Genomic DNA, 24,169 nt, shown 5'->3' with positions numbered 1-24,169 from the left:
TTTTGGATTAGAAGAAACAATTGTGACTTATTTCTTTCTTAAGTTGTAAAAAATCTTTTGGCAATCACTTCTCTTTTGTTTTGTTTTATTTTATTACTTTTGGGTATTATTAATTTTTAAATGAAATGGAGGCTATGATTTCTGAAAGCTATTAACACACTTGGAAGGATGTGATTTTAAAAGAGGTTTGTGGAGGTGGGGCTGGAATGTCAGTCAATCACAATGAGCAAAAGTGTCCAGAAAATTTAACCTGACCCAAAGTTTGGAAAGTTAGGTTTCCCCATGTCTCATTTTTTAGAAAATACTATCATTCTTTTTATTGAGTCACAGAAGGCTTGCTTGACTTGCCTGTTCCTAAGTGTGTAGATGAAAGGATTTAGCATAGGGGCAATGGAAGTTGTGAGAACAGTCACACCCTTGTTAATGGCCACCTCGTCCTTAGCTGAAGGCTTGATATAGATGAAGATGCAGCTGCCATAGGTGATGGAGACCACAATCATATGGGAAGAACAGGTAGAGAAGGCCTTTTTCTTTTGTTGGGCAGAAGGGAATCTAAGAACTGTTTTGATAATATAAACGTAGGACAAAACAACACAAACCAGGGTTATGATAAGCGTCAAGACAGCACAGATGAGGACTGTCTGCTCCATGAACCAAGTGTCTGAACAAGCGATTTTTAGGAGAGGGGATGCATCACAGATAAAATGATCAATGATATTAGAATTACAAAACTCCAGATTTAGGCCAAGGCTAAGTGGTGGAATTAAAATAAATAAACCAGCTACCCAACAACAAAAGACAAGTCTCCTGCAGACAGTGGTATTCATGATAGTCACATAGTGTAGTGGCTTGCAGATGGCCACGTAGCGGTCGTAGGACATAGCAGCTAGAAGGAAAAACTCAGTTACACCAAAGAGGTCAGTAAAAAATACTTGGCCGACGCAGGCATTATAGGTAATAATTTTGTCACCTGTTGCTATGTTATACAAGTATCTGGGGATACTTGCAGATGTGAATGAGATCTCCAAGAAAGCAAAGTTTTTAAGGAAATAGTACATGGCTGTTTTAAGGTGGGGGTCCACTAAGATGAGGGAGATGATGGCCAGATTCCCAGTAATGCTCAAGGAGTAGGTAAAGAAGAGAAAGATAAAGATAAGAACCTGTAGTTGCTGGTCATCTGTCAGTCCCAGTAAGATGAAAGTTGTGACAGTGTGGTTCTTCATTACCAATTTCTGGTTTCTCTTAGATCTGCAGAGAACATTCAGAGACATTTTGTTATAGATTCACAGTTTTAAATCTTCTTACTCATTTATAGCTTTAAAAGCCATCACCCTTTAAATGCATACTGTGTAAGGACTTCTAACTCCTGTGGTTTTGTTATTTTATGGGAAGCAAAACTGTCTTTTGGCTCAAGAATTATCAAAATTGCCTAGAAATTTATGATGCATTTTCCAAGTATGTCATTCGTTGGTGAAGTACCAACACAAGTCAGACAACTTGGGATCACTATGCACAATAATTACTTCAGATCTCTGTTCCAACACTATAGTTAAAACTTTTACATTTTGTTTACTGCAGTGTGTGTGTTTCATCCTGAAGACTTCCAGACTTAGCAATCATGAATATACAGTGCATGCTCACATCTCAACTCAGCTATGTGTACACACATACATACAAACACTATACACCACACACACACACACACACACACACACACACACACACACACACACACACAGAGTTCCTTAGTTGTTCCCTTGATACTGCCTCCTTATTGACTTTCTTTGTCCCTTAGTGATCACTTAACAATTCAGGATGGTACATGACACAGAAGACTTTAAAGCATGATATAATTATACAGAGAACACATACATTCTTTCATGAAATATTCTGATAAATAAATTTCTAAGATCCTGCCTGTGATGATTGTCTAACTCATGCATATCATATTTCAGTTTACTTTACCTACATAAACTAGTCTTAACCTCAAGATAAAACATGAAATAAGAGAATAAGGAAAATGACTAATTTGATTTAGGAGAAAATGAAGACTGTGACACAGTTGAGGACATTTACATAAATAAATAGTAGTAGTTAAATTTCAATAAGCATTTACATATTCAATTAGAAACAATGGATTTTCTACAAATTATGAGGTTGTGAGAGTCAATTTAAAATTTTTAGACCATAGACAAAATTATCAAAGTTGGTGTTTTCTTTATCCTCCTGTACTTAAGAAAATTATAGTATATTCATCAGTTCCTGTGTGTTAAAATATGGTAACCCCCATCTCTGCAGCCTTGTGAGAACATTACCTGATATTAATATACAGGGAAGGACACTCATTCAGGAACCTTGGAATGTGGTCCTTTTTTCACTATACCAGTTGGCACAACTCAGACAACCCCACATGCAACTGGTTGTTTGACAAATGCTTCTAAATGTATTTATCTATTGCGTGTTTTCCAATCAGATGTCTATAAAAATATTTTCCTTTCTATTTGGATTTCCAATGCAAAGGGTTTCCATATTGACTTTGCCTATTACATTTTATATGACATTGAACTGATGGTTCTTATTTATTTCTCATTTTAAGAGGTAAGTTTTTCTCTTCCAGGGTACAAAAAACTGGGATCAAACAAAGTAAATATAATACAGACAAGAAAATTGATTGTGCTTACCATTGTAACAGTAAATCACAAATTTTATTGGTTGTTGAAATCTGAAGACTTAAAATTTCTAAATTAAAATGATAATTGAGATGAAGATTCTCATAACAACTTATAGCCAATTTTGCTACTGTCAAGTTCATAACGGCTTGAGGCTGCATAGATACCTTGGTAGAATCCATCTTTATCCTGTTTCTTGGACTTCTCTATTGTACTTTTTTAGCTTCCTTCCTATAAAAACAAACAAACAAACAAACAAACCACATGACACAAACTCTGCCGGATGCCAGCAATTGTCTCCACTTACAATAGTTGTTACTCTGACTTAGAGCTATGAGCATTTGCTGCAACTAGCTTCCTATTTGCTTGGTTATTAAAAATGCAACTAACTAAATAAGCACAATCCCTGGTGATATACACTCACTAATGAATCTTCTGCGTGACCTAATTTCAGGTTTAAAAAGTATTCTGAGTTCTGCTTCTTTAGAGACAGTGTCTTTGGAGACAGAAGGATACAGTATTGATTGGATAAAGTCCATTAAGACTGAAGAAGAACCTGATTATTTACTAATCTATAGGCTTAGACATAATACATAAATGCATAAACAAATACATAATGCATACACTGAAATTAAACCTATGGGGACATCTAAAAAATCCACATTTTAAATTTTTAAAGCTTACTATAATTACTATATACAAATTACTATATTTGAGAAATTTTAATTAGTTAAGGAAAATACATAAAATTATGTAATTAATTACTGCTTTTATTATAGTGATGACAATTTCAGATTTTGTTCTACAATTGTATCAACATGTTTACATGTACTACTTAAAAAACACTGAAAGAATTCTGGGTAAAATGGCATTTAGAAACCACATCCATTTGACTTGGTGAAACAAAAGAGACAGGATGATTGACACATTTCCTGAAAGAAATGATAGTTGTAAGTGAATTTATCAAGCCCAGATGAAATTTTGTTGTTGTTGTTGTTGTGGAGAAAACAGATAGGAGTGGCTTTGGACTGCGCCTAGCTGCCACCAGTGGCTTAGCAGAGGTTAGGACAAACTACAGGAAATATTTAGCTGGATGACCAAGGACTGGATACATAATTGGTGGGGAGTTGAAGACTTTGGAGCAGAACTCAGTTTGTTAAGGTCAGGAGGAACTGCCTGACAGTGGCTTATATGCTCTCCCTGTCCATGCTGAGAGAAGAGCTAGAGCAGGAACTAGAGCCCACTACATCAATGGCCCTATGGACAGATAGGAAGGGGATTGATACACGAAACAGGGAGGCAGTGTCAAACTCTCTTAGGGCTGATGGGTGAGGTTGGCAGGAACACAGGAGGGGCTCCCATCCTTGCCCCCACAGCTTGCATATGGAGAGAGGTCCTGCAGAGCCCTAAGCTAGGCAGAACCAATGGCTGTTTATACTTGGGGGAAAGAGTGAGGTGAGTGAAATGCCAGTCTGAGGGATGAGACAGCCTTGCCCTCAAAGTTCTGTGATAAAGTTAGAAGGAAATTACAGAAGGACCCAACCCTGTTTTTCCTAACACGGAGCTGCTGAACCAGATAGGCTATCAAGGAGGAAACTGAACTGCACACCTCAACTCAGTGAGTGCAGTTGTGAGGGAAACATACTCCCAAAGGTGGTCTAAACTCCTCTGGAGAAATACACACCCCAGATTTGCTTTTTCACAAATTTGAATTAGAACTGCAAATGGTGTTTTTCCCCACCAATGCAGTTCTTTACATGAAACCTCACAAAGAAGGAAGGAGTCCAAAACCCATCCCACCAAGGAAAAACATCAATTGATGTGATTGATAAAAAAATCTCATGTACTTTCATTACATTTTGCATTTTGTTGTTAACTTTTTTGTTGTTGGAAATTATTTTTAATAAGATTTTAATTGAAATAGAATTATATAACTTCCCCCTCTAGCCCATCCCAGCTACCCTCATTTGAACCTCTTCCATGTTCTACTTCAAGTTGATAGCCTCTTTATCTTTGATTATTACATATGCATATATGCATATATATATATATATATATATATCCTGAGCCTGTTTTTTGTGTATATGATTTAAGGACTGATTACTCTACACTGGACAACCAACAACAGGGCTCATCCCTGGGAGAGGCTAATTTTCCTCCCAGTAGTCAGTAGCTGCCTACAGTTTGTCTATGGGTGGGATCCCATTAAATTTCCCCCCTTTCACATGAACATGTCCATTGGTATTGCCATTTTCCAAATCTTGTGTATGCAGACATTTTTAGGAGAGGCTGTTTTACAGCTGACATCCTGGTATTCTGACTTTTACACTCTTTCTGCTCCATCTTCCATGATGTTCCAGAGATGCAAGAGCTGTGATGAGGATGTATCCATTGGTGATGAGCTCCCTAAAATCTGTTATCCTTGCATTGTGTCCTGTTGCAGTTTACTGTGATGGTCTCCATTTGCTATAAAGGGAGGCTTCTTTCATGGTGGGTGGTAGCTACACTTATCCCTTTTGAATTGGATAGTAGTTAATGAAGAGACTCATAACTGGTCAAAATACCGAGACTGAGTGGTTATTGAATTCTTAGTCCTAAATAGAACATCTACCTCACCCTATCCAAGGTACATGTATCAGACCTGCATAAGACTGAGCCCATCAAGATAAAATGTTATATCTGATAGACCTTAAAAATTGCACTAGGATTAAAATAGACACAATAAGAAGGAAACATAAACAGAACATATGAATTCTATAGGATTCCATGAAATGTCCACTATTATCAACCTCAGGAATAGAACAATAATGTGCCAAAGGCATAAACAATGTACTTGAAAAAAATCATAGTAGAAACCTCTCTAAATGTAAAGGTCTAGGAAGCATTAAAACACCAGACAAGATCAGAAAACAACCTCCTATTGTATTATAGTCAAAATGCTAAACACAGTTAATAAAAAATAATGAAAGCTTAAGAGAGAAGAATAAGTCACACAGAAAGGCAAACACATCAGAATTAGAAGCAAATTTCTCAACAGAAACCATAAAAGCCAGGAGAATATAGAGCGATGCATTCTATCACTGAAAGACAATAAATTCCATGGCAGTTTGAATGTAACTGGCCACCATAATCTCATAGGCAGTGGCACTATTAGAAGTTTTGGCTTTGTTAGAATGGGTACAGCCTTGTTGGAGGGAGTGTGTTACTGTGGGGGAGAGCTTTGAGGCTTCCTATGCTCAGGATACCTCCCAGGGTCTCAGTTGACTTCCTGCTGCCTACGAGATGTAGGACTCTGAGCTATTCCTCCAGCAACTTGTCTGTCTGCATGCCTGCATGCTCCCTTCTTGTGGCAGGGGGCCTCAAGTTAAACCAGACGTTGGTTGGGCACACCCACAAATTCTATGACATCGTTGCCTCAGCACATCTTGAAGGCAGGATAGATTATAGGTGGAGTTTTTTTTTTTTTTTTTGGCTGAGTTGGTGTTCAGGTTTCTCTTTCTGTAGCCTGCAGAGTATCTTCCCAAAGAGACTAGGATGTCTGGGTGAAGACTCCATGCAGACACCAGCTCTACCTCTCTATGTTAATGAGTTGCGTGGATGTTGTCCTCAGCAATTGGACCCCACTCTTGGTTTGTAGAAATCAATCCTCTGTCCTAGGATCACCCTGTGTGGTTTAGGGGTCTCTATGGGACTCACTTGGCCAACAACTCAGCTGAATACAACTCAGTCCCAGCATTGGAAGCAATGCTTGGCTACAAAAATGGCCAGTTCTGACTCCATATCTTCCATTACTAGGAGTTCTCACTGGGGTCACCCTCATAGATTTCAGGAAGTTTCCACTACACTAGGTTTCCACATTGCCCACCCCAGTGCTCCTCATTTACAGCTGTCTCCTCCCTCACTCTCTCCATCCATCCCTCCCTTGCCCCCACCTGATCCTTCCTGCTCCTGTCCCCACCCACACCTAGTCTACTTGAAAAATCTATTCTGCTTCCTGTTCCCAGGGTGATAGATCCATGAGTCCCCCTATAAAGCCCTCTTCTTTACCTAACCTCTCCGAGTCTGTGGATTTTAGATTGATTCTTGATTATTATTTACTTAACAGCTAATATCCAATTATAAGTGAATACATACCATGTTTGTCTTTCTGGTTCTAGGTTACCTCACTCAGGATAATTTTGTTAAGTCCCATACCTTTGCCTGCAAATTTCATGATGTCATTGTTTTTAACAGCTGGGTAATACCACATTTTCTTTATCCATTCTTCAGTTGAGCAACATATGGGTTGTTTCCAGGTTCTGGTTATTACACATGAAGCTTCTATGAACATAGTTGAACAAGTATACTTGTGGTATAATTGAGTATCATTTGGGAATATACCCAAGAGTGGTATAGTTGGGTCTTGAGGTAGATTGATTCCCTATTTTCTGAGAAACCACCATTTGATTTCTAACATGGGTATACAAGAATGTACTCCCACCAGCAATGCAAACCTAATTTTAAAAAGGTGTTTAGATGTTTTAAGTTACTCATGCTGTTCTGTGCTGGCAAAGAGTTATTAGTGAATGAAGTGTGGATCCAACCCTAGGCTTTTTTGTTGTTGTTTTACGAGACAGGTTTTCTCTGTGTAGCTCTAGCTGTCCTGGAACTTGCTCTGTAGACAAGGCTGGCCTTGAACTCCCAGAGATCGTCCAGCCTCTGCCTCCAGAGTACTGGGATAAAGGCATGTACCACCACCACCTGGCCCCAACTTTAATATTAACCAACAATCAAATTAACAAATTATGTACACATCTCCTTGGGTATCTCATGTAATTGTTATAAAAGGATGGATTTTTTTAGGCAACTCTTCAAAAAAATGACATTCATTACTCAGTGTTAACTGAAAAACAAGATAGGAAAGCTATAGAACATTTTGTGCAGTAAAATCTCATAAGGCCTGTATTTGTAGAATTTGGGAAATACAATAAAGTAAAAACAAAATATAATACAATATCTGAGTGTGTGATTGTTCATGTAATACATAAAAACAATTTGGTATAAGGCAGTGTATCTTCTTTTGACTAATCAAAGGGTCTGAGGGAAATGTAAGGGTAGGGTAAGGTAGATCTCTGCACACTGTTGTGGCTCCAGATCTCATGTTGTGGAGCACATATCAATCTTGACATTTAAAAAATAGAAAATAGTCCTGAGCCCTGCTCCTGCCCAAGGTCCCCATCACCCCAGGATCTCTCTGGGCCTGTGCCTGCATAGAGTGAACCCGCCCAGACAGAAATGACCTCTGTGAGTCTGGAAATACCTCACTCTTCCTCCCCCCCTTGGCCACCCTGACCTCTCCTGAGCCGTACTGCTGCCCAAGGCCCTCATCATCCCAGGATCTCTCTGGACCTGAGCCTGCATAGAGTGGACATGTCTGCATAGAGTGGACTGGCCCAGTCAGGGAGAACCTCCCTGAGTCTGGAAATACCTCACTCCTCCTTCCCCCTCTGCAGCCTGGACCTCTCCAGAGTGATGAGACTACCAGGAGAGGCAAGACAATCCATAGCTCCAGACATTGAAGTCTTGGCCCCCACACACCACTGGGTGACAAGAGGAGATAGAGACCCCACCTGCACCCACTGGAATAAGAGATGAGAATAAGGCAGAATAAGAACACACTCAATAGAAAGACCAATATGACACCACCAGAATCTAGGGACTCCACACCAGCAAGATCTGAAAAGCACAGCACAGATGAGGAAGAAGAGACAGACCTAAAAATCTACTTTATGAAGATTTTCAAGACCCTTAAAGAGGAAACAAGAAAATCTCTTAAAGAAATAGAAGAAAAAACAAACAAAAATTCAAGAAATAAGTAATTCTCTTAAAGAATCAAAGAAAAAATAACCAAACAAGTGAAGGAGCACTGGAAACAGTTCAAGGCATGAAAGCTGAAATAGAAACAATAAAGAAAACACAGAATGAGGTGATGCTGGAAATACAAAGGCTGGATAAATGATCAGGACCTAAGTATGTGAGTATAACCAATAGAATACAAGAGATGGAAGAGAGAATCTCAGTTGTTGAAGACTCGCTAGAGGATATACAGTCATCGACCAAAGAAAATCTCAAGTCCAACAAATCTCTAACACAAAATATTCAGGAAATATGGGACACCGTGAAAAGGTTGAATCTAAGAATAATAGGTATAGAAGAAGGTGAAGAAACACTGCTCAAAGGTACAGAAAACATATTCAACAGAATCATAGAAGAAAACTTCCCCAACCTACAGAAGGATATGCCTATGAAAGTACAAGAATCTTGCAGAACACCAAATAGACTGGACCACAAAAAGAACTCCCCTCAACACATAATAATCAAAACACCAAACTTACAGAATAAAGAGAAAATATTAAGAGCAGCAAAGGAAAAAGGTCAAGTAACATATAAAAGCAGACCTATCAGAATCACACCTGACTTCTCAATGGAAATTCTGAAAGCCAGAAGGTCCTGAATAGGTGTTCAAAAATGCTAAGGGAACATGGATGCCAGCCCAAACTACTGTACCCAGAAAAGCTTTCAATCACTATAGATGGAGAAAACAAGATATTCCATGACAAAACCAGATTTAAACAATACATATCCACAAATCCAGCACTACAGAAAGTCCAAGAGGGAAAACTCCCACCCAAGGAAGATAACTACACTCACAAAGACATAGGTAATAGATAATCCAACCTTACCAAACAGGAAAAGAAACAGGAGGGTGAAATCCACACACAATGACATCACCAACAATAAATGCAAAAAAACCAAGAACTAACAATCAATGGACATTAATACCCCTCAATGTCAATAATATTAACCTGCCTATAAAAAGATACAGGTTAACAGAATGGATACGAAGACAGAATCCATAAATCTGTGTATAAGAAACAAACCTCAACTTCAGAGACAGGAATTACCTCAGAGTAAAGGGTTATTAGAAAAGATTTTCCAATCAAATGGACCCAAGAAATAAGCTGGTGTAGATAAATCCTAATATCTAACAAATTAGACTTTAAACTAAGATCAATCAAAAGAGATGGAGAAGGGCATTTCATACTCATCACAGGGAATGTCCATCAAGATGAAGTCTCAATCCTAAACATCTATGCCCCAAATACAAAGGCACCCACATTTGTAAAAGAAACATTACTAAAGCTCAAACCACACATAAAACCACACACACTTATAGTAGGAGACTTCAACACTCCCCTTACACCACTTGACAGGACCACCAGAATGAAACTTAACAAAGAAACAAAGGATCTAACAGAAGTTATGACCCAGTTGGGGTTAACAGACATCTATAGAACATTCCATCCAAACACAAAAGAATATACCTTCTTCTCAGCACCACGTGGTACCTTCTCTAAAATTGACCACATAGTTGGCAACAAAGCAAATCTCCACAGATAGAAAACAATTGAAATAACCCCCTGTATCTTATCAGATCACCATGCTTTAAAGTTAGAATTCAGCAGCAATACAAATTGAAGAAAACCTACAAACTCATGGAAATTGAATAACACCCAATTGCACCATTCCTGGGTTGAGAAAGAAATAAAAAAGGAAGTTAAAGACTTCCTAGAATTTAATGAGAATGTAGACACAACATACCCAAACTTATGGGACAGTCTGAAAGCAGTGCTAAGAGGAAAGTTCATAGCACTAAGTGCCCACATGAAGAAACTGCAGAAAGTCACACTAGAGAATTGACAGAACAACTGAAATCTTTAGAACAAAAAGAAGCAAACTCACCATGGAGGAGTAGACACCAGGAAATAATCAAACTGAGGGTTGCAATTAATAAAGTAGAAACTAGGAAAACATTACAAAGAATCAATGAAACAAAGAGTTGTTTCTTTGAGAAGAGCAACAAGATAGACAAACCTCTATCCAAACTAACCAAAAAACAGAGAGAGTGCATGCTAATTAACAAAATCAGAAACAAAAAGGGGGGTATAACAACGGACACTGAGGAATTCAAGAGAATCATCAGGTCATACTTTGAAAACCTGTACACCATAAAATTTGAAAATCTAAAGGAAATGGACAATTTTCTGTGTAGATATCACTTATCAAAATTAAACCAAAACAGGTAAGCAGTTTAAATCGACCCATAACCCCTATTGAAATAGAAGCAGTCATCAAAAGCCTCCCAACCAAAAAAAAAAAAAATGCCAGGGCCAGATGGCTTCACTGCAGAATTCTACCAGAAATTCAAAGAAGAGCTCCAGTACTCCTCAAATTGTTCCACACAATAGAAGCAGAAGGGACATTGCCAAACTGTTTTTATGAGGCTACAATTTCCTTGATACCCAAGCCACGCAAAGACACAACTAAAAAAGAGAACTACAGCCAATATCCCTCATGAACATCGATGCAAAAATACTCAACAAAATATTGGTGAATCAAATCCAAGAAAAGAACACATCAGAAAAATCACCAACTATGATCAAGTAGGCTTCATCCCAGGCATGCAAGGATGTTTCAACATACGAAAATTCATCAATGTAATCCACCATATAAATAAACTGAAAAAGAAAAACCACATGATCATCTCACTAGACGCTGAAAAAGCCTTTGACAAAATCCAGCATCCCTTCATGATAAAGATCTTGGAGAGAACAGGAATAACAGGAACATATCTAAATATGATAAAAGCAATATACAGCAAACCAAACAGCCAACATCAAACTAAATGGAGAGAAACTCAAAGGGATTCCTCTAAAATCAGGAACAAGACAAGGCTGTCCACTCTCTCCATATCTCTTCAATATTGTACTTGAAGTCCTAGCTAGAGCAATAAGACAACAAAAGCAGATCAAGGGGATACATATTGGAAAGGATGAAGTCAAACGTTCAGTATTTGCAAATGATATGATAGTCTACATATGTGACCTGAAAAACTCTACCAGGGAACTCCTACAGCTGATAAACCCTTCAGCAAAGCGGCAGGATACAAGATTAACTCAAAAAATCTGATAAACAGAACGAGAAAGAAATCAGGGAAACATCACCCTTCACAATATCTACAAACAACATAAATTATCTTTGGGTAACGCTAACCAAAAAAGTGAAAGACCTGTTCAGCAAGAACTTTGAGGCTTTAAAGAAAGAAATTAAAGAAGATACCAGAAAATGGAAAGCTCTCCCATGCTCTTGGATAGGTAGAATCAACATAGTAAAAATGGCAATCTTGTCTAAAGCAATCTATAGATTCAACTCAGTCCCCATCAAAATCCCAACACAGTTCTTCACAGACCTTGAAAGAACAATACTCAACTTTGTATGGTAAAACAAAAAAACGTGGGACAGCAAAAAATCCCTGTACAATAAAGGAACCTATGGAGGTGTCACCATCCCCGACTTCAAGCTCTGTTATAGAGCCATAGTCCTGAAAACAGCTTGGTATTGGCACAAAAATAGACAGATAGACTAATGGAATCGAATTGAAAACCCTGATATTAACCCACACACCTACGAACACCTGATTTTTGACAAAGATACTAAATCTCTACAATGGAAAAAAAGATAGCTTCTTCAACAAATAGTGCTGGAACAACTGGATTTGGACATGCACAGGACTGCAGACAAATCCATATCTGTCACCATGCACAAAACTCAAGTCCAAATGGATCATAGATCTCAACATAAATCCAGCCACACTGAATCTTCTAGAAGAGAAAGCGGGAGAGACACCCTTGGTACAGGACATCACTTCCTGAACATAACACCAATAGCACAGACATTGAGATCTACAATTAATAAATGGGACCTCCTGAAACTGAAAAATCTTCTGTAAGGCAAAGGACTTAGTAAGACAAAACGACAGCCCACAGAATGGGAAAAGATCTTCACCAACCCCACATCTGACAGAGGCTGATTTCCAAAATGTACCTTGAACTCAAGAATCTAGCCACCAAAACACCAATCAATGAAATAAAAAAATGGGGTGCAGAACTAAATAGAGAAGTCTCAACAGAAGAATCTAAAATGGCTGAAAGACATTTAAGAAAGTGCTCAAAATCCTTAGCCATCAGAGAACTGCAACTCAAAACAATTCTGAGATACCATCTTACACCTGCCAGAATGGCTAAAATCAAAAACACCAATAACAATTTATGCTGCAGAGGATGTGGAGAAAAAGGAACACTCCTCCAGTGCTGGTGGGAGTGCAAACTTGTAAGACCACTCTGGAAATCAGTATGGCAGTTGCTCAGGAAAATGGGAATCAGTCTATCACAAGATCCAGCAATTCCTCTCTTGGGTATATACCCAAATAATGCATTCCTACAATAAGGACAAATGTTCAAACATGTTCATAGCAGCGTTGTTTGTAATAGCCAGAACCTGGAAGCAACCTAGATTCCCCTCAACTGAAGAATGAATAGAGAAAATGTGGTACATTTACACAATGGAGTACTACTCAGCAGAAAAAAAGCAATGGAATCTTGAAATTCACAGTTAAATGGATGGAACTGGAAGAAACCATCCTGAGTGAGGTAACCCAGTCAGAAAAAGGCAAACATGGTATGCAATCACTGATATATGAATTTTAGACATAGATCAAAGGATTACCAGCCCACAATCCTCTTTACCAAAGGAACTAGGAAACAAGAGGGACCCTAAGAGAAAAATGCATGGTCCCTGGAGAATGGAAAGGGCCAGCATCTCCTAAGCTAATTGGGAGCATGAGGGTAGGGGAGAGGGAGCTGACAGAATGTGAGGAGGAGAAGAGGAGGGGAGAGGAGGAGATGGAAGAGCAGAGAGGTTGGGCTGTAGGAGGAATGAAGGAAAGCAGGATGAGAGATATCATAACGGATGGAGCCATTATGGGTCTGAGGAGAGATATCTGCAAGGATGATACCAACTGACAATGTAGGCAATGGCAGAGAGGCTACCCTAGATGCCCTTCCCCTATAATGAGACTGATGACTATTTTATGTGCCATCATGGAGCCCTCATCCAGTGGCTGATGGAAGCAGAGGCAGACACCCACAGCTAAGCACTGAACTGAACTCTGGAACCCAGTTGCAGAGAGGGAGAAATGAGTATCAAGGGGGTCGGGATCAGCTGGTTAATCCCACAGAGACAGCTGGCCTGGGCAAGGGGGAGCACATGGACCCCAGTCTGCTGTCTGAGAGGCCATCACGGGACTGATCTAGACCCCTGAAAGTGGATGATAACGGGGAGGCCTAGGCAGCCTATGGGGCCTCTGGTGGTGGATCAGTGTTTTCTCTGGTGTAAGGGGGGGCTTTGGGGGTCAATCCCAGGTGAGGGGATGCTCGCTGGGCCTGTACATGTGGGGGAGAGCCTGGGCCTGGCCAAGAATGATGTTGTGGAATTTGCGGACCCCCGTGGAGGGCCCAGCCCTCCATGGGAAGTGGAGGGGGAAGGCCTGGTGGGGGGTTGGGGAGGAAAGGGAGAAGGGATTCACATGTGAAATTTTAATTTTGTAAAAATTAAATAAAAATTAGAAAATAAAGTCAAGTTACAATCCTAACTTTTGAAGGATTAAAATAATGTTTTTTAGTTCCTTATTCTGCTATGCACTGGCAGAATTTACTAATTAGTAAAATATCAGTAAGACTGTCAAAGAGGAGCCCATTGTAGGGTAGTTTAGTCCTGAGTTTAACTAATCCCAAATGAATTGAGAATGAATTATCTCCTGAGCATAGACTGAGTCCATGGTCTTATTAGGAAAATTGCTTGACCAAAGGGAAGCCAGCTTGAGTGTTATCAGTTGTTTGGTACATTTTCCCCTTTGCCTCTCTGTATTATTTGGTTTTCAAGAAAGATGAGCCACAGCCTCACTACATACATGTCTTGAACTTCTGTTTGCATCCTTTTGTTCTTTAGTTGAGTGTATCAGGGTTTATACACTGGCCAGAGAAGGTAAGGTTGTATTTATGTTTGTGCAGATTTCAATCTTTATCTTATCCAGAGACCCTTAAAACACTTCACTTTCTAGTGTCTTAAAACAGTATCAGTTACTTCATTTTCTTAAAGAATTGAAGATGACAATATTGTGTTTTATAGTAATGAAGTTTCTGTGAAACAATAAAAGAGACTAAAGGTGCATTTGTTTTCATTTCTAAGTGAGGCTGTTAGAAATCTCACAAGCAACTCAGCATGGAGTGTCTAATGTGACAGGCTTCAGTGTAACAAACAGGGTCAAGAGTGACCTGAATGGGAAAACTTCTAGAGAATAGCATTAATATGTTCAATTTTATGTTTTAGGTGGCAGAATTTAAGTCATGGCTGTAGACCGTAGTGTTTTATATCTGACTGGTATTATCATATACACCAAACTGTGCTTCACATTTGTGAAGAAATGAATTTATATCTATCGTTGAAAGATTTACTTCACTGGGAAAATGCAAGGACCCCTAAGTTATCAGTTAAATACTTTTATTACTATTAGTTTTATGTTTTAGTACATTTTAACTACATGTAAACCACAAAACAGTTACATCTCAGTTTTGATGATGTATTGATTAAAAATATATGTAGATGCCTAAAAGAGAAAAGACACCGAGTCTCAGAAGACTAAAACAGATAAAGCTGGATAATGCCCATTCTCAGCTGCAGCACTTATCCCTTGCTGAACTGTCCTGCACAGAAAGTGTACATTACATTTGGTGATAACTTATACACAGACTATGTTGTCTTTAACTATCAGGAGAGAATAGGACTGATAGAAGTCATATAGGTTACAGTGTAGAGCTCTGTGGATTGATAAAGTAAATCCTAGAGAAAATGTTATTTGTTCTGCTGAATCTTCGAGAAGGGAGTTACTATTATACTTTTTTTTGATAAAAAATCTTTTGTATGAGTTCCTTCTTGTCCTCAAGGAAATTTAATGATAAAATCACAAAATGAACTTAGCAAAAATGCTAAAATGTTAAAATGCTATAAGTACCTCAAAACTCATAGAAAGTAGTTATTGACCCTTGGCTCCATTTAAATTATCTTTCCTTGCTACTGTGGTAATCCTCACAAATTAAAAATCACATATGTTTATAATAAAAGAAAATCTAGTTTTATTTCTGTGTTTGCAAATATATATGTTTCTCTGTCCATTTTAAACAATGCATATTAAGTTTGAAAAGCACTATGACAAGCATTATGTTTAATAAATATGATTAGGTAGTCAGTTTCTACCAATAAATTATAGAAGTTTGGAAATAGTATTATAATTGAAATTGAACATTGTATATTCAGGCCTAAAAGCATATGGTATGTGAATCCAGAAAACAGTGTTTCATATTGAAAATGAAGATACTATTAAAATATTGCTGCATAAATCTATAGTTCAAAAGTACCCTACACATATAGAAATTATGACTGTATGTCGAGTTTTTGTGTATAATTGTTGAAGGGGACTTTATAACCCATTTAAAAACATACATTTTTAAAACAAGATGCTTTCTGTTTAATAGGAATGAGCAGCTATTGTTTCTTTTCACTGGATATAGTAATATCAATACTTAAACTTTAATTCTCTCACATTAAATTTGTGCTTTGATTTTTATCAATAGATTCCACGGACTATATTTCAGTATGAGAAATCACTCTATGATTACTGAGTTTGTGCTCTTGGGCATATCAGACACACCAGATCTTCAGGTTGCAATTTTCATTTTTTTATTCATTGCTTACATACTAAGTGTGTGTGGAAACCTGAGCATCATCACCCTCACCTTGCTTGACTCTCAGTTAAAGACTCCTATGTATTTCTTCCTCCGGAATTTCTCGTTCTTAGAAATTATATTCACCAGTGTTTCCATCCCTAGGTTTTTGGAGTCAATAATTACTCAAGTCAAGACCATTTCCTATAACAACTGTTTGGCTCAGTTATTTTTCTTCATCTCCATGGGGGTGTCTGAGTTCTTTCTCCTAACCGCGATGTCTTACGATCGCTATGTCGCCATCTGCAAGCCGCTGCATTACACCACCATCATGAATCAGAGAGTTTGCACCCTTCTTGTCCTCACATCATGGCTGGGAGGATTTCTGATCATGTTCCCATTAATCATGCTATTCCTCAAGTTGGATTTCTGTGCTTCTAATGTCATTGATCACTTCTGCTGTGACTACTTCCCCATTTTACAACTCTCCTGCTCGGATACAAAGAGCCTAGAGACGATTGGCTTTTATTTTGCCTTTGTCACTCTGCTGTTCACATTGGCACTGGTGATCTTGTCATACATCTGCATCATCAGCACCATCCTGAGGTTCCCATCTGCCAGTCAGAGGAAAAAGGCTTTCTCCACCTGTTCCTCTCACATGATTGTCATCTCCATCTCTTACGGAAGCTGCATCTTCATGTATGTCAAACCTTCTGCCAATGAAAGGGCATCACTGACCAAAGGGGTGGCTGTTCTCAACACCTCAATAGCTCCCATGTTGAACCCTTTTATTTACACATTGAGAAATCAACAAGTGAAACAAGCCTTCAAAGATTTGATTAATAAAGTAAGATCTGATAGAAACAAATGAAAGTACTTGTTAACATGAACATCATTGTACCTCTTCAAAATTGGAGGAATGAAACTTTGATGAGCTCATTGGTTCCAGCCTTTTGACAAAGTATTTTGTGTGCATGGACGTTTTGCCTGCATGTTTACCTGGGTGCCTATTTCAAGCTGGGTTCCCATAGAGAGCAGAGGAGGGCATTGGGTCCCTTGGAAGTAGAGTTACAGATGGGTTGTGAGCCATCATGTGGGCACTGGGAATTGCACCAGTGTCCTCTGAAAGAAACGTAATAGCTTTTAAACCCTGAGCCATCTCTCGTGTCTCTGGAATTTTTTTTTTAATTTCAGTTACTATGTTGTATTTTCCTTTAAGCATATGTAGGTATTGTTTGGCATTTTATCGGCATTGAAACATTCCACTGTGGAGAAATTGGCATCAGTGTAAAATGCTATGGGACACTTGATAGACATCATTATTGTGGAATAAAAACTGTTTTTTTTGTTGCTATCTTTGTCAACGAAAATATGATGATAATGGTAAAATGCATTTACACTTGTAATTATTTACTTGTTACTATCTTCTCCATTTCATTGGGCATAGTTTCTCAATCTTCATTTTCTAACCTTGATACAAATGTGTATTATGCTTCATATTCCTTTAGATTGTGTTTGCATTCTATTATGGCTAATACTTTTTGTGTATCTATTTGGGGTGGTGTGAATATTTGGGAGTTTGTCTACGTGTGTGTGAATGTGTATACCTGTGTATGTGGAGGACAGAGGACAGTACCGGTTGTCCTCTTCTCCCTCTTGCCTTGTTCCTTTGATGCAGAATCCTTCACTGAACCTGGAGTTCAGCTCAGCTTGCCATCAGCAAGCCCCATTGATCCATACTTTGATGTACCCTTCAGTTCTTGGGTTATAGGCATTCATGGGATTATGTTCAGATTTTATATGGCTACTAATAGTTAAAATCTGTTATTCCTGATTGTGCATCAAACACTCTTAACCACTGAGCCATTTCTGCATGCCCACTCCATTGTAAATTTGCAGTAACTAGGACATTTGCCCAATTTTTAAACTGAAAGAGAACTACATTACTTCTCTCCTTCCCTGTCTTCCCTTCAGTTGCTCCTAGTTATTCTCTCTCCAACCACTCCAATGACCTCTAAGTTTCATATTCATTTTCTTTCATTGTATTTGTTACATATATTGACACATAATGTGCATTTATTTATAAATACATTTAAGATCCTGGTGAGTCCATTTTCATTGCTTATGTGTTTATGTGTCAAGGCTGATCTGTCTGTATTGGACAACCAATACAGGAGCATCCTCGGGAGATTCTAATTATCCTTCTCCAATCAGTCAATAGCAAGCTGTGCAGGTCATGACACTTATACTTTCCTATTAATTTCCCTTCCCATTTTTCTTAATGGACCCCCACCAGGTAACTGTATGCTGGGAAAAAGGGAAAAAATCAGATTATCCATGGTCCACTGCTGTCTCTGTGGTGACATTGATTCTAGGAGATCTTAGACAGCCATGTGACCTTCCAGTTAAAGTAAGTGTTTATCGAGCTCAGGTGATTTCTTTGGATCTTTATTCAAGGACCAAAATGCAGATAGTGTAGTGGTTGCCCAAACTCCCCTTGTGATTATTTTCCAAGTCTCAGAATGCATAACTGGGGTAGATATACTCAAAGGTTGAAATCACCACACTGTTCCATGGCCTGTAGAGAGAGTGTTGTTAAAATCAGAATATTTAAAGGGAAGCCATTATAGCTACCTTTACCTGAGAAAACAATGAAGTGACAAAATGACCTTCCTTTCTGCTCCCGAGGCTGCCTAATACTAAACCTGGCATCCCCATAGCCCTGTGCAGACAACATTGCTGAATAGGATCCTCTCTCTTAATCTCTCTAGTATACTCAAGATGACATTTTCCTTTCCTAGGACTGTGCACCTACTGTGCTTTCTTTCTAGGCAGAGTCCTTTTCTTTCTCTTCCCTAGACTTCCAGCATCTGCTCTTAACAGAATTCCATATTGACCACAGTGCTGTTTAGGGATTCTTCTTTCTTCTTTCCAGGCCTTCTTGGATCCTGTGTGTCTTTCCTCAGACTGCATGAATATTAATTTATTTTCCTGTTGCTGTTGTAAACCACCACAGCCAAAAGTAACTCATTCTAGAAAGTAAAGAATATATCATGGATGGGAGATATGACAACAGGCAGGCATCATGGCCTAAGCAATTAGCTGAGAACTCACATATTCTACCATATGCATGAAGCAGAGTTCACACTGGAAGCAGGGCAAGGCCATTAACTGTCAAAAGCTGCCCATGGCAACTTCCTCCAGCAAGGTTACACTTCCAAAGCCTTCCAGACAGTGCTACCAACTAGAGACCCAGTATTTAAATAGCCAATACCTTAGGCATTTCTTGTTCAAATCACTGCACCATGCTAACCATGCTTTCAGGTAGGGTCCTCACCTTTTTCTCTCTCTTCTACCCAAGACCTCACCTGGGTCCCCAGACTACCCACTGTATCAAGTTGGTATCTCTTTATTTTCCTACCTAGGCCACTGAGACCTAGCCTGTCTTTCAATGATCCTGCAAAGTTTGGTAGGACCCTCTCTTTTCTCCTCCCTAGGCTGCACATGATCTTTCTTGCCTTTCCCAGATCTTGTGCTGACCATGCTATACTTCTGATTAGGGTCCTATCTTTTCCTTCCCCTAGGCTGTGCATAACCCCATTTTCCTTTTTTTATTTCAAAATCATTATTTATTTATTTTTTAGTTTTTAATTTATTTTTAAATTTATTTATTAGTTCTAGTTAGGGAACAAGCTTGTTTCACATGTAAGTCCCTTCTCCCTCTCCCTCCCCTCACCCCCATCCCTCCTCCCACCCCCAGCCTACCCCCCACCCCATCCACCCACCACTCCCCAGGCAGGGTAGGGCCCTCAACGGGGGCTCTGCAAAGTCCACCAAATCTTCCTGTGCTGGTCCTGGGCCCTTCCCCATATGTCCAGGGCCAGAGTGTAACCCTTCATGTGGGATAACCCCATTTTCCTTTACCAGGACTCTACGCTTATCATACTGTTGGTTCTCTAGGCAGTGTCCTTTTGGGGGAGGTCCTTCTGTATGCTGTGGATATATGTTTCTCTTATTTGTTGATGAATAAATGCTGATTGGCCAGTAGCCAGGCAGTAAGTATACGCAGGAGAATTCTGGGAAGAGGAAGGCAGAGAGGAGCCACCAGGCAGACACCATGTAGCTACTGGGAAGACAGGATGCTGGGCATAATCGTGTAAGCCCAAACCACATGGTGATACACAGATTACTAGATACCGGTTAATAATTAAGAGAGAACTAGACAATAAGAAGCCTGAGTCATTGGCCAAACTATATTTATATAGTTTATAATCAATGTAAGCCTCTGTGTATTTATTTGGGACTAAGGGTGGCAGGATGAGGCAGAAAAGAAACTGTGTCTACAGCAGTGCCCAGCTCGCACGTTGGCTCCTGGAAAGAGGCCAGACATGGCTTTATTCTTAGCTCTAGCCCTCTTTGATTCAGGATATTTTCTATGCACCCAGTCCACATAGCTTACCTAAGTGAGAGAGCTGCTTCCCATAGATATTTTCCCTGGGGACCCCCTGAAGCTACTCAGCCCACTACTCTACCTTGCAACTATCTGCAGCTGTACATATGTGGGCCATAAGAGGCTTACTCCACTATGTCTCACCCCTTGGAACTCATCTAAGCTGCCCAGAACACTAAATAGACCATGTGGCTCTCGTGATAGACCTGCTCTCTTCAGCCTCATTCTCTTTGGACTTTCCAAAAGTTCCCAGTCTGCTGCTTCATCTTGGGAGTACAACTGAGTAGACTTAAAATCTTATCAAAAGGCACAATCAATACCTTAGCTCCAGATGCCCAGGCCCCATGGCAAAAAAGTAAGTAATATGAAAATCCAAGAAAATAGGTTCCCATCAAGTACCATTAGTTCCATAGTCTTTCCTGGGACCTTACACAGTACCAGGTATGCCTAAAGGTCCTTGAACTCACAGATAAGTAATATGAGAACCAGGAATGTTAAAAGTTTCTTTGTGTGTGAACATGTGTGTTTCTCCATCTATATGTGTTTCTTTAGCTCTCTTTGTTCCATTTGCTTGTTTGTTTTGTCATCTTGTTTTGTTTGTTTTTGTTTTATCTTTTACTATTATTGTTTTTAATTTTTTACATCTATGTTTGTATGCTAATGAAAGAGAAAAAGAAAGGGTGTGGATTAGGGTTGGTGAGGAAGTGGGGGAGGATCTGAGGAGAGTTGGGGGAGGGGAACCATGATCAGAATATATTGTATGAAAAGTATCTATCGTCAATAAAAATTAATAAAATAATAAGTTTAACTAGCTTTCATGGTACTGGAAGTTACTATGTAGTTTGTTTTGGAAAAGTCATAAAAAGTTTTAAAAAGCTGTAAATCATCTGATCTACAATAATGGTCAATGTGGACCATTGCTATGCTGTCACAGATCATGGACAACCCCTTGGTCCAGGATATGATGTCAAACCCTGACCTGATGCGACACATGATCATGGCTAACCCTCAGATGCAACAGTTGATGGAGAGGAACCCTGAAATCAGCCACATGCTTAACAACCCTGAGCTCATGAGGCAGGTGCAATAGTGCAATAGATGCAATAGTGGCATGAATGGTATGGGGACAAACAAGCACTTTCTTATTGGATTTACGGGCCACTGCACAGAAGTAAATGCATGTCTGATATATCTAACCAAGAACACAGGGATGAAGAGTTCATAGGCTCTGTTATTCTGCTAAATCGACATTAGTATTAAACTGCCTTATAAATTTCTATCTCTCTACCACCAGGTGAGAGCTGTCCAAAACTTCATCAGATTAGTTTCTTTGTGGTTAATTCACAAACTCAGAACTCATCAGTAAAGACCAGACTAAAAAGATGACTTTTTTGGGAAGATAGAACCATTGCATTCCTAAACCCACAGCATCTGAGTTGGCCTGTACTTTATCTGGGAAAGACTTGTACAAAGTCATTCAGTCAACATGATAGCATGAAGGGTAGTGAAGTTGTCTTTAGTTACTTTTCTGTTGCTGTGATAAAACACCATGGTCAAGGTAACTAACTTAAAGAAAGAAGTGTTGATTTGTCCTTATGGTTCTAGAGTGATATGAGTCCATCACCATCATAGTGCAGAAGCATGACAATTGAAGCACCAAGCTGAGAACACACATTTTAAACCAGAAATGAGATGCAGAAAGTGGTCTGGGAATAGCTCATGGAATTTGAAATCTCAAAACCTGCCTCCAGTAACACACTTCCTCCAGAAAGCCCACACTTCTTATATTACCTAATTACCAAACAGTGAATCAACAGGGAAACAACTATTCAAATGCTCAACAGTATGGGCATATCATGCAAGCTACCACAGTCTACTCTCTGATACCTACAAGCCTGTGTCCATATTGTGATGCAAAATGCATTTAGTCCAACTTCAAAAGTCACTGTAGTCTCTCAAAGTCTCAACACTACATGAATGACCCAAGTCCAAAGTCTGTTCTGAAACTCAAGGTAATTCCCTAACTGTAACTCATATAAAATAAAAAGTAAGCTATGTTCTTTTAACCTAGGGCAGCACAGAATATATGCTACCATTCCAAAGTGGAGGAATATGGGTCCTAAACAATACCAAAGCACAGCAGGGCAAGTATCAAATCCTGTAGCTGGGCATCCAATGCCAAAGGCTTCAGTAGTTCTACCCTTTCAGCTTTGGGACCTGCAACATACATTTTTCCATTAGGCTGGTTCCCCTCCCTGTGTGCAGCATTTCTTGGCAGATACCTCATGGTTATGGTCTCTCCAGAATCTTAGGGTATCCAATGCAATGCAGGTTCCACCTTTGGGAATCCCCTGCTATACATAACCTGGGCTCATTGGTATTGTTTGGCAGTTAGCCTGGTATGGATCTTGTACCCTTTGACTCACCTTTACTACAGTTTTTCCCCCTTTTTAGGATCAGGAAATTCTCAGGCATTTTCCTTACACAAATTGGAAGCTTGGATGGGTGGGGTATTATTTCAGTGCAGATCAGGCCTCACCTTAATCTTTTTTTTTTATCTCTCTCATCACAAGCTGTGGTGCAATATTGTTTCCTGGTGCTCTTTTTCTCTTTAAACTGTACATTTGTATTTATTTCTGCCCCATTTTTCCTTTTCATTGTAGCTTGTTTAAGATCCATCATTAATAGCCAGGTAATTGGTGGTAGTGTCGGAATCCCTAAACATAGAGAAGATAGTAACATACCTGCCAAGAAATTTGCAGGCAATGAGTGGTGTTAGCCCAAGAGAAAGTCTATATGGGATCCAGATGGTGATGCTGTAGTGATGGGGTTGCTAAAATCTTTAGGTCTTACACCATGCCATCACATGCTTCTGATACTGAGATATTAATTACAAGATTAAATGCTTTTTATTTTGGGTTTTAGTGTTGTTTTCTATGCTTATCATTCCATTTTATTTATTTGTATAGAATGTGTATATTGATGTGAATCATTCCATATTTGAATGAGAATATTAACTTTGTGCTTTTATATGTTAGTTAATAGTAGTAAGTAACAGCTAAGATTTTCTTTTAAAATTTGAAACATTGGTGAAAGGATCAGATTTCTTTGGTACATCCACCAAAAATCACTGATGAAAGCAGTTATCTGTATATTGCTACATCTACTGAAGAATTTGACTGTGTAGACAAGACTGTAAAAGTACAACTTTTCAGTTGTTCACAAGTTTAGTGTCACAGTTGAATGTTACCAAATTATGAAGGGAAATTTTATAAGATGTGAACATCTCTTCCATAAAATGGAGTAGTAAGAATATTTAAAACCAGAAAAAGGTGTGCACTTACTTAATTTATTCTTCAACAGTTTAATATATTTACATATTTTGATAATAT

At 38.9% G+C, this 24,169-nt stretch overlaps 2 protein-coding genes across 2 annotated transcripts; one reads left to right on the top strand and one right to left on the bottom strand.

Moving 5' to 3' along the window:
• Positions 1-287: 287 nt before the first annotated feature.
• Positions 288-1,223, bottom strand: LOC100768003 (olfactory receptor 6C2-like). The gene has a single exon (XM_027391861.1). The coding sequence runs from the start codon at positions 1,221-1,223 to the stop codon at positions 288-290; it is 936 nt and encodes a 311-aa protein (XP_027247662.1).
• Positions 1,224-16,259: 15,036 nt separating this feature from the next.
• Positions 16,260-17,198, top strand: LOC100767709 (olfactory receptor 6C3-like). The gene has a single exon (XM_027391860.1). The coding sequence runs from the start codon at positions 16,260-16,262 to the stop codon at positions 17,196-17,198; it is 939 nt and encodes a 312-aa protein (XP_027247661.1).
• Positions 17,199-24,169: the final 6,971 nt, after the last annotated feature.

This window comes from Cricetulus griseus (assembly GCF_003668045.3).
Source record: "Cricetulus griseus strain 17A/GY chromosome 1 unlocalized genomic scaffold, alternate assembly CriGri-PICRH-1.0 chr1_0, whole genome shotgun sequence".
Lineage (NCBI taxonomy): Eukaryota > Metazoa > Chordata > Mammalia > Rodentia > Cricetidae > Cricetulus > Cricetulus griseus.
This window is presented reverse-complemented; position numbering and strand designations above follow the sequence as displayed.

Coding starts and splice junctions, on each gene's coding strand:
- LOC100768003 (XM_027391861.1), bottom strand. CDS start 1,223: ATGAAGAACCACACTGTCACAACTTTCATCTTACTGGGACTGACAGAT.
- LOC100767709 (XM_027391860.1), top strand. CDS start 16,260: ATGAGAAATCACTCTATGATTACTGAGTTTGTGCTCTTGGGCATATCA.